Source organism: Amblyomma mixtum, chromosome 9 (genome assembly GCF_055824585.1).
Source record: "Amblyomma mixtum isolate Tamu chromosome 9, ASM5582458v1, whole genome shotgun sequence".
Taxonomy (NCBI): Eukaryota; Metazoa; Arthropoda; class Arachnida; order Ixodida; family Ixodidae; genus Amblyomma; species Amblyomma mixtum.
In genome coordinates this window covers 107379386-107390786 of record NC_143020.1, presented here as the reverse complement: position 1 = coordinate 107390786, position 11401 = coordinate 107379386, and the positions used below count along the sequence as shown (strand labels likewise).

Sequence of the window (11401 nt, the reverse complement as noted above, 5' to 3'; positions counted from 1 at the left end):
TTTGAGAAAGGTTCGAGCGGCTTCACAACACTAGCTGTGCGTTCACAAACACTTACAAGCGTTTAAACAACCATTCTTTTAGCAATAATATCAAGACTCTGAGTTGCAGGTTCAAAAATATACACATTCCCCGAAAAATATTTTTCAAGGTTGCGGGCGAATATACATAGCTACAACTGTCAAAAAATGCTGAAGAACGTATCGTGTTATTAAACCTCCCCACTGCAAGAGTAAAATCGACCACTTTATTTTGATACAGAAGAACGGGGATCTGGCATCGACGACCAAACCTGCTCTCACTGCGTATGCAGTCTTACACACAGAGAGCTGAAAACAAATATTTGTTCTTGAGCATAAAAAAGCGAACAATGTCTTCGCGTCTCTGACTGAGGGCGAAAACTCACAAGCATCACCACAAGCATTCCTTAGAAAAAGCTAAACAGTCAAAAAATATTCATGCCACTTTTTTCGTAGGTTCGTACCCAAAAATTCGGTACAGGAAAGGCAACATGTTTGTGAACGATTCGATTGCCCTGTCTGCAAGCTCGGAGGGCAGAAGTATGGGCGAGTAGTACACTAAACCGCCGAGCCTGAAGGGGGAAATGTAGCGAGTCTTTGGGTACGTCTCACGGACTGCTCGCATGATCGTCTCTGCCACTTCGTTGATGTCGTCCCTCGTGAACATGTCGTAGACCATTCTGGTTATCTTCAGCCAGCGCTGAATCTCCTCTGCGCTGTAGTCTGCAACCACTTCGGGAGGTTGCTGCTGCAATTCCTGCTGCACCGGCTCGACGGCATCGAGGTCAGCCGTAATGTTCGTCCTACGAATGCAGTGAGAAGGGGGGAAGGAAGAAAACCGGCTGTGGTTTAGCTCTGGTTAACCCTAGTTGAATTGCGAAAGCAACTGAGCGCGTTGTCTCTTCCTCGCTTCGTTCTTTCGTTGTTGCCTCCCTTTCGCGCACTCCATAACGTCCATAACGAATAGAATCCACTGAAGCGAAGCGAATGAATATATATATATATATATATATATATATATATATATATATATATATATATATATATATATATATATATATATATATATATATATATATATGCTGGAGCGAGCGGCGACGGCGGCGCCATCAGTTAGAGTGCGGCTGCGGCGTTGCTAGGCAACGGCGGCTCAAGGTCATTCGTAGGCCACGGCATACGGGTGAAGTGCGACGACGCGACGAGCCGAGATGGCTGGCGTAGTGTTGCTTTCGCAACAAAAATCACAGCCTTCACGTTTGTGGCCTAAAACGCGATGTCAGCGGATACCCTTAGCCTTTTCATGCGTACTTAGAACGGCCTCTGTAGCACGCCATTGCTGCAGCGGTTCAATGGCACGTCGATCAAGAACCGTGTGGGCTAAACATTTGATACGTAGTTTTCCGGGGAATGTTTTAACTCCCACTGTTTAAATGCACCAGCCCGCTGTGTCGCAAGACGGTGCAGGCAGGGCATCTGTCTTCCTCTAGCCTAACCTAACGTCTGTTTAAATGCACTGCATAGATCTCAGTGGAAGAAACAGTGGACACGTTTGGCAAAAATAAAGACAGACAAATTTCCGAGATCAAAAATGGGCACCCAGTTTAGTTGTCGGAAAGTGGTGCCCATATTTGTTTGGGGAATAAAGGATGAGCACATCTCCACCAACAATAAATGGTGCATAGGATTCTGCCGTGAATATCGGCCAGCAGTTTTCTGCTCCCATTGAAGAGTGCACTGATATCTGTGTACAAAAAGAACGCACAGATTTTTGTGGGCAAGAAAAAGAAATGGTGCTGCAGATATTTTGCGCCAGAATAATGCTCTAGCGCAGCTGTTCAATACACAGCTTCCTTATAGATGAAATATAAGCTCTGCAAGGCTGTTATAAACACAAGCAGCACAATTAATCTGCCCAATATTGTAAATATACGGGTTAAGGCCGGTCCTACATATGACCAAAGTGAAACCATCCATTACCCATACTGGCCCGATTACCTGTGCTGCTCGGGTTAATAGGTGAGCTTTAGTGCTAGCGGCTACTCACTTGTACGCAATGGGCTCTACACCGATGAACTCCACGCCCTTTCCTTGGCACTCCCTCCTAAGCCCGTCGACCATCGATCTCAGGGCATACTTTGTCATGCAGTAGGGAACAGCCATTGGCAACGTGATGTGCCCTGAGACAAAAAAAAAATTGAGAAAACAGCAAGGCCACTTAACAATCATAAGCAACAAACTTCATCTAAGAAAACTTCTCTTTTGTTTACTTATAGGACACCTTAGACGCTCATTATTAGCGCGAAGTACAGATGCAGCGACGGCATCAGTTTTGATGAATCTTATAGCCATGTCAAGAGCGCAAGTTAAGGACGCTTATAGGGAGTGCTCTTCGAAATCCCGAGTGACGCTTTAGGATGCGCGGTGCTAAACGGGAAAGCAAAGTGCACTCATAAAAAAAAATGGCGACCAAAAAATGACCTAAATTTTTGAAGTGGCCGATTAAAAAGATAAAAGAACACTTAAAATTTACCATTCGGAGCGATAGTGCGCATAAAACGAGCTTAAACAGTATTTAACAATGAAACAAAAAATGCCCAGGCTTAGCTTGGTTAAGCCAAGAATGCGTTGCATATTGCGCGGTTTTTTGCGCGAGGTATTGCTTGGCGGCACTCGATTTTCTCAGCAGCTTTTCCTTCGTGACGTCACGCGCCGGCGCAGCGCCCCTAGCGAGAGGAGCAGGATTCAGGTGGTGGCTGCGGCCGCGTGCGAGTTGGGGCCCAGCTTTTCCTCCGGCTGTCGTGACATGACGTCACGTGGTTTGGTGGCTGCCCGGCCGCGTCCAAGGATTGAACTGAGTGATTGCAATATGCTACGCATAAAAGGAAAGAAGAAAAGCCAAGACCAGCCAAGACTATCCAGAATGTTTACAACAAACAAGACGGCGTTGTGCAGCAGAGTTGAACCTGATCGCGTACTTTTGTTTCGTTGCTTCGCTTATAGCTATGGCGAATAATTAAAAAAAACAGTGTTATTGCGGGTTAAATAAAGTGGTGAGTGCGTTTCTATGGATTGTACATGTGACTTCGAAGTCACTGCTGGCGAGGCTACGCAATCGGCCCTCAAAGTACCTTCGTTGAACGCACTCCTGCATGAGTGCGCACATTGGCGAATGCACTAATGTTAAGCCGTTTAGCTCTGCTAGAGTGCACTTTTAGGAAGTGACACTCTTCGTAAGTGCACTTCATTTCGTACACTTGACAGGAGTATTAAAGCTTCATCAATATTATCATTTCGGCAAGTTTAGGATTCCTCTAGTTGAGTTCTAACCTGCCTGGCATGATGCAGCAAATCTCAACAACCTGCTTCATGGAAAATCAGGTGAAGTGTATGGAAAGAGTACGGAAAGTGCGCGGGAAGAATTCTCATAATGAATATTTTGTTACCGGAAACTGATTAACTGCAACACTTAGCTTTCTCCTCTTTGTCTCCGTACTTTAGTACAGAGAACCTAAAATGAAAGTATCACTCGTAATGCACGGCATTGATCGAGCCAGCATTTCCGAGTGATCCTAAAGTACTCAAGCAAAACCTCTCTACCCGATTCTTACCGCACGGGCTGTTGACAACAATCATCCGCCCTTTGCTTTTCTTGAGCAGCGGCAGGAACTTTTTGGTGACCCGCAGCGTCCCGAAGACATTCACGTCAAATATCTTGGTGATGCTGTCCATCGTGACCCACTCCAGGAGGCCATTGGTGCGTACACCAGCGTTGACGACGACAGCCCACAGAACTGCGAAATAAACAGGAGAGAGACCATCAATGGGTAAAAGGCCTTCCTAGGCCCTGCTTCCTATTGCTTGCGAACAGCAAGAAAATTCAAAGGAAAGTTGAATAAGACATATGTTTTTAGGGAATCCCCCAAGGTGGAGTATATTTGTAAAAAGGGAGTAATTACTCATTAACATCCACCCGAGCGCAGCCATATGGCGACAAATGAAAACTATAGAGCTTTCTCAGAAACTTCGTAGTCAACGAAAAACTCATCCTGGTCCCGGGTTCGAATCCGGGACCACCGATTCACCGGAGCAGTCGCTCTAGGAATCGGTGGTCGGGGTTGAAACCCCAGACCGGGACGAATTTGTTCTTTAACTACGAAGTTTCTGAGAAAGCTGAATAGCTTTCCTTTGTAGCCGTATGGCTGCGCTCGGGTGGATGTCAGTGGGTAATTATTTCCTTATTACGAAAGTTGAATAAACTTTTACAGAGAGGACAGGAATAATCAGTGCTCAGCAGGAGAGAGAAAAAAATGGCCTGGCTTAGCTTATGGTTAAGCCTAGGATGCGAAGCATAGTTTTGCGTTCTGGCGAGCCGCCCTCTCCCTGGCCGACATCTCGCTGCTCAACTGACTCAACGAGTGCGTCGCCTTTTGCGTGACGTCAGTATCTCCTAGCGGTAGGAGCGGGAGTTAGGCCGCCGGTGGAGGCTGCGCGTCCGCGAGCGAGCGCACGAGGCCCCAGCTTTCACAGCTGTTGTGACGTCATATCACGTGGTGCGCTGATGAAGGTCAAGTGGTAGCTACGCGGCCGTGCGCGGCGCAGCAAGGAAGAGCTCGGTTGTGCGAGTAATATGCTTCGCATAATAATTTGCTGCGCAACTCTGATCTGGGTCACTACTCTCTCGTGTCGGCAAGTTCAGGCTGCGGCTTGGCGCGATATGCTTGTTACCCAACACGGGGGTGATGTCGGCAGTGAGAAATGGCCACATGGCTGGCCACAGTGCATAGTGCACACTGTTGGTCATAGTGCATAGCGACATTTCCTGAGGTTACATGTGCTTGGAATGCCAACCAGTGTGTGTGTGTACATGTGGAGAGGGGGGAGGTGATCTTGCACTAGGCGCCACTCCAGCCAGCGAGCATCATCCTCTTACTCGCCATAACCTTTCCCGTCCAGGATGTGAGTGACATAGGAAAGAGGTTTGCGCGTGAAGATGTGTCGTCCAGGTTTGGGTATAAATATGGCATTGGCCTCTTTCTAGATAAATGGCAAAAACCTTGTCTCCCAAATGTGGTTGATATAAGCTAACATTTCAAGCAGCAAGGGATGTTAATGTGGTGTTCATTTACTGATTACACCAGGAGCTGTAAGTTAGTTGTGATGGAACAGGCCCACGTCTAGTTCGGGAAACTCAAAGCTAAATTGATGCCTTGGCCACGATCATCAGGGAGAAGAGCCTGATAGCACTTCTGCAGAGCAGTTAGCTTGCAGAGTTGAATGGAGTGCTCGTTACCGTGCTTATTCATTAATACCTCTGCTGAGGCGTTAAGTGCGAGGTGAAGTTTGGCTAGTGAGGCTTCTGGAAGCTGTCCTGATGACCACAATAAACGCATTCGTACCGACGAGGATAAGTAGCCGACTAAAATATCAGAAAATCAATTTTAAACATTTAGCCCTTATCATCACTGCCGTATATTACGTTATTTGCGTTTATCGGCTTTCAGTACTTTGCACTGCGGTCTTCGCAATAACACAAGAATTGTAAACGGTGTCATAAATTTCGCTACATACATTAATCAACTTTTACATAATGACGTCATGAGGTGTTATCTAATATATATAACTAGGATTTATGATTTTACATACTTTGCCACTATGACTCGATAAGCCCGGAAGCATTAACGCCAGCGCTGGCATCCTTCAGGCCTTACTCCCGAGCGTGGTACGCTTAGTAAGTCATTATTTTGTGCGTGGTTAACTTACCATTCTGCGTGAATTTGTTTCACCTTCTTCATCATAACGCAGTGATTACTACGCGTCAAGCACAAACAAAACTGATTACAGGCCTAAGGCAGCAGCAGTGGACCTTATTGCTATCTCGTCAGTGTTGCTGAATAAACAGAGCCACGCGAGACCTCATGAGGAGCACGGTGGCATTACGATTGCTTAGGTGTGTGTAAAGTACTCAATTGTACGCTATTGGGTACCTATTCTCTGCGCTTCGTTTTAACATTCATTATTTGTTAGTCCCTTTAGAACCATTTACTTTGCTAGTAATCTCTCTACATAAGAGGCAACAAGCAATTATGTGATCAGTGAGGAATAAACAGAAACCTGATACGCAAGTGATTCCAATCCTCACGTAACTGATGAATGTCATGCGTGATCTGCTGTCCAGCTTACGCACGCCAGTAGCACACAACGCATTGCAAGTACTGGACGCGCTACAGCCAGTTCTTGCAGCTCTACAATAGAAGACACCATGGCTCCCCCGGAACTATCTTTTCCGAAGAAAGTCAAACAAGTTTTTATTTCTCAGTGGAATGCCCGCGGGCTCCAGTCCCGGATTTCAGACACAACCGCGTCCCATTCTGGCGATCTGTGAACCGAATCTGCCCAACATTTTACGATTATCCCCGCACTTTCACAGAGGCCAAGATGCTCGGCCCGTGGCCACAACAGCCGACTGCCATCAAGGCTCAAGAGGCACTGTTTAGTCTTTCCGAGAGATTGCCTTGCTTGCTAGATTGTGACTTTGTCTCTCGCTCTTTCTCTCTTCTCTTCCCTATTTAATCCCCTCATTACCTTCCCCAGAGCATGCAGACCACGAAAAGACAAGGACGAGACACAAAGCGCTATGTGCGCTTTGTGTCTCGTCCTTGTCTTTTCGTGGTCTGCATGCTCTGGCGCTATTTTCTTCAAATCAAGTATGCACCAACTCGCCCAAGAAGAAGTGTTAATGCATTCCCTTCCCCACTGCAGGGTAGCCAACCGGAAACCTTTCTGGTTAACATCCCTGCCTTTCCCCCTCTCTTTATCTCTCTCTCTCTATTGGAGGTCGCTGCGCAAGACATGTCGGCACAGCTTAACAACGATAGGCGTGGCCGAAAGCCGTACTATTCGACTCCAGATTAAGCCGTCGCGAATACTGCGGTTAAAATAGAAGGCTAATTAAACTGAATGAAGGGATAAAATATACGTTTTATATACTACATACGTCCTCTCATTTCTTCCCAGTTCCTTGATACTAGGTGCACACTTCCTCATGTGTGCAAACGTTCTAACGCTATATGTATAGGGCCCGCATACGTCCCCTAGCTGGCTGTAAAACAACCTTACTTTGAGCCAGCTCACTCGGTCGTAAATGCCAGCCTGTATCTAACAAATCCTCCTCAAAAGCGACTGCCGCACGCAACGGTACGAAATGAAACAAAGGAACCAACCGCGGGATCCCAGCTCTTGCTTGACGCTAGAAAGGGCTGCCTCGACTTGCTCGTCTCGGGTGATGTCCAACTGGAGGACTCTGACGTTCTTCAGCTTCCTAAGCACCTGGGCTCCCTCACCCTGGGAGTTGAGGCATCCGGCGAAGACCAAGAAGCCCTCTTTGCTCAGTCGCACGGCGAGGGCATGTCCGAAGCCGGTGTCGCATCCTGGAAAAAGGTTATGCCCGCACCTCTGTGATAGCTCAGGTACCTTACACGTACGGCACGGTGGATTTCTGACAGCCAGGAGCGTGCATTCTGTTTTTGAAGTTTGCTGTACACGACAGGCATCCAAATTATTTTGCCGCCGGCAACTATTTCGTTTAGGGCAATTATCAATCTCGAAAATCAGACCGTTATTTTGTTGTTATCCTGTCTCTGCTCGCTCTTGCTATGTAATAACACGACAGTGTTATGGAGCTCCCGTCGTAAAAAAAAAATCTGGCTTCGCCGTCGTCGCCGTTGTCGCCGTCGCCAACGACGCCAGCAATGGCGGCAAAATATCCCCATAGAAGCAACCTAGCAGGCAGGTGGGGCACCTAGGTCACGTGACCTTGTGGCGTTACCACAACCTGCCCACCCGGTTACAAGCTAGTTGCGCACTGTGGCAGGTGGAAGTTAAATTAATGATTTGTCGCTAGAGGCTGCTCAGCAAGACCAACCTGGGTGTGAAATTCCTGACTTACTGCCACACAACTCACCTGCAACCAGCACACTCTTGTCATCACTGGGCACCTGCGTCACAACGAGCTTCTTCCACGCGAACCTGGAGAGCCAGTGTGACGTCAACAGAATGATGAAGAGGGACCCCAAAGTGCTTCCAACTCGTTGAAGTAACGGCACGTAATCCCACACGTTCCAGAAGAGCAGTGCGATCACCGCGAACAGCGTCAGAGAAGTTCGCATGGCCGTACTCTACTAAGCACAGGTGTGCGAGGGAAACTCCGGAGACTTGGGGTGGTGGAAGACTCGCCTTGGGAAAATGAAAGAGATGCGTGAATAAAGAGAACGAGACTTGCCAGGTGGAGGAATTGCCTTGGGCCAATCGAATAGAGACGGTAAATAAATAAAAGGAAGGAACAAATGCGCCGGAAATAATGCGCAATATGTGAGCAGGAAAGGCTCTCCGGGGTGGTGGTGGTGGTGGTGGTGGTGGTGAAAACTTTTAATTACTGAAATAGAGTTTGGGAGCCACAGAGTGGCCACGCTACATGGTCGGCGTCCCTAGTCCGGGACACCGCATGACAATGCCCCGTCTCTAGCCCGTTTCACCAGAGCCCTTTGGGACTCAAGCGAGGAGCAGTTGAGAAGGGCAGTCTCCCATGCCTCTCTGGAAGGGGTAGGGGAAGGGGGGAGGTGGGGATTTTGAGTACATGCCCACACCATGTGGAAGATATCACAGGTCTCCCCACAGTGTGGGCATCGCCCATCCGTGTTAGGATCGTAATGCTTTAAGATTGCAGGACAGAGTAGAGTACCTGTCTGCAGGCGCCTTAAAGTTCGCTCCTCCGTCTTACTCAGCCCCTTTGCAGGGGCCGGGAAAAGGCGGTGGATGTCGCTATAATGCGTTATAATTTCCTTGAATCGCAGCAGCGGCTGGTTAGTCTCCGAGCCAGAAGAGCTGGGATGAGGAGCCCGGTGAGTAAGCGCTCGGGCAGCCGCGTCAGCGGCCTCATTACCTCGTAAGCGCTGGTGGCCAGGAGCCCAAATGATTCTTTTGGGTGTTGGATCAGTGGCAGTCCGTCTTAGAATGCAAGCAGCTAAGGGGGAGATCTCCCCTGTCAAGTAATGATCACATGCTTTTCGGGAGTCCGTAATGATGATTCTCGAATTGGCGTGGGGAACCGGCCGAGAGCGACTCTGAAATCAAAGCTTGGTTAAGGGCCGTGAAAAGGATAGGCAGCGAGTGAAAGTGCTGATCCTGCCTGCGCAGCGGTCGAATGGCCTCACCGCGTCGCTAGTACGCTTGAACAGCTTCCAACTCTCGTCATCGCTCTCTATCTCGCCATCGCATCCACCTGTGCGATCTGACGCGTGTCTTGGCTCCCTTTTCTCCGAGCACTCTGATAGCTCATCTCGGTCGTCGCTCCGTAAGTCTTTCAAAGGGAAAAAATGCCTGTTTCATAATGCTCATCTGGAACGGTTTGTTCATTTAGTTATTAATAACACAAGAACGCGTTCCCAAGACGCGGCAAAAAAAAAAAGCAGGTAGTGGAAAGCTGTTTTCCTCACCGCATAAATTTCCTGTGAGAGCAGGTTTACTGCGGGCTTTGCTATGCTGCCTTGTTTTTTTGCTTGCATGGCGCAAAGCAGGTACAGTGAACATAGTTGCGCTATGCTTAGTAAGTACAGTTAAAGGAGTATAGACCGCTAACTTTTTGGTGCGTGTTTTCTTCTTTGTAATGATGTGCAAGGCATCGTTAAGCATGGATTACCGCTTGGTATTCTCCAACCACGGCTAAATAACTTATAATCGATTTCTTTCCCGTGCTCTTTCGGTTTCGGTTTCAACAGCCGAACGATGGCTGTGACATCTAAGTGTGGTATAGGTCGCGGTAGGCATGAAAAACTGCAATGTAGCCAATTCTTCCACATTGGTTGTCATTCTGGCTCTTAAGGAAAGCTGGCTTCAGTGCTGTAGTGAATTAAAAAGGTGAAGCAGCGATTATGTCGCACTTTTTCCATGCCTCACGTGACCTGTAACCTTTCTTAGACGTCACAGCTATCGCTCGGCAGCTGAAACCGAAACAATGAAAGAAAAAATCCATTAGAAATTATTCACCAGTCATAAGCATAGTAGTGCCTTCAGCATCACTATAGAGAAGAAAACATGCTACCAAAATTAGGTGTCTGTTATCGATAAAGCCAGATATATTATATAATATAGGAATATCGCCGCACTGTCATCTACTTCACCATGTTTAGAAACACCTATGTTAATAATTCTGATTAGTGTGCTCTTTTGAATTTTACTGCACCGCTGGCACAGTGCAATACTGTTCGGAAATTGAAAAAAAAAAAAACAGGGGAGAAAGTGCATATAATGCCGCGCCAGAAATTAAGTTGGAAGACACCCGCTGTGTTTCCGATACAAGGAAACGGCAGGTCCGAGGAAAACGGGTGGCGCACGAGTAATAACTTTCCTGATTCATCGTAGTGCCCACGCGTTGCTCCTCCATAGAGGCCGGTGTCAAGGGTTCTGACGTGACGGAAACTAGCGGGCGGGAGCACATTTTACGGTTGCCGAAAGTCCTCAGGTGGTATTTAATTCTGCGCCTGCCCTATACCCATTCGGCGCGTGCTTATGCAGATACCACCAGTAGTGAGCTGCAGCGCTCGTTTATTGCTGCCATAGAGAAATACGACACTATATATCTTCTTTCGGTTCAGCCAGAATAGGTACCGAAGTGATTTTCAGTGAACAGGAGGTAAACGCAATCATATGGGACTGAAAAGAGGAATCAGGCTGGATATCTTTATTAATGTGGGAGAGTTATATGGCTCTGTCTGGTCAGCAAGAAGGGTCCGCAGATTTCTACGCGCAATTACGTCGTTCTCTGAAGATAAATGTGTGAAAGTGTGATTGTGACAGATAGTGAGAGACAAAATGTTGCCGTGGCGAAAATTCCGCTGATGAGGTGTAATTAGATGAGTAATTAAGCGCGACAAAACGCGAAAAAATACACTCGGACGTCAAAATAGCCACGGATGTCGAATAGTACATGGACGTCAGGAAAGCCACGGACGGTGATATAGTATGTGGACGTTTTGCTTTCGCATTGCTGCAATGCGGGTCGCCGCAGTGGTCTAAAAGTTTTTTTTCTTCAAAACGTTGTCCTACGAGTTAATACCTTGAGCGTACGTCTCGCATGTGCATGCTTTGCGGATACAATCCCCACAACCGCCAGGCACCCGCCAATGGTACAATGGGAGCAAGCTTTCCCCTGGCCTGGTGCGCGGCTTCATTAGAGTTATATGATTGGAAATGGATGTTTGGACCCGCCTTGCTTAAGAAAGAAAGGACCACAATTTGCTTTACCGTAAGCACAAGGCGAACTTTGGGTCTCTTGCGGATTGACTTTCCATCGAGGGACAGGTGAGGTTGGTTCTCAGTTCCGTGCCAT

At 47.6% G+C, this 11401-nt stretch overlaps 1 protein-coding gene across 1 annotated transcript; it reads right to left on the bottom strand.

Moving 5' to 3' along the window:
- Positions 1 to 223: 223 nt before the first annotated feature.
- LOC149330592 (retinol dehydrogenase 7-like) lies at positions 224 to 8266 on the bottom strand. The gene is made up of 5 exons (XM_089559901.1): positions 7979 to 8266; positions 7239 to 7445; positions 3627 to 3809; positions 2063 to 2195; positions 224 to 821 (listed from the first exon to the last, which is right to left on the bottom strand). Exons 1-5 carry the CDS (start codon positions 8181 to 8183, stop codon positions 455 to 457), a joined length of 1095 nt encoding a protein of 364 aa, XP_089416027.1. The 5' UTR covers positions 8184 to 8266; the 3' UTR covers positions 224 to 454.
- Positions 8267 to 11401: the final 3135 nt, after the last annotated feature.

Excerpts from the sequence above, each read along its gene's own strand:
- LOC149330592 (XM_089559901.1), bottom strand. The coding sequence starts at position 8,183 with ATGCGAACTTCTCTGACGCTGTTCGCGGTGATCGCACTGCTCTTCTGG. Across the intron at positions 7,446-7,978 it reads CAAGAGTGTGCTGGTTGCAG|GATGCGACACCGGCTTCGGA; the intron begins GTGAGTTGTGTG and ends ACCTTTTTCCAG. Across the intron at positions 3,810-7,238 it reads GCAAGAGCTGGGATCCCGCG|TTCTGTGGGCTGTCGTCGTC; the intron begins GTTGGTTCCTTT and ends TTTATTTCGCAG.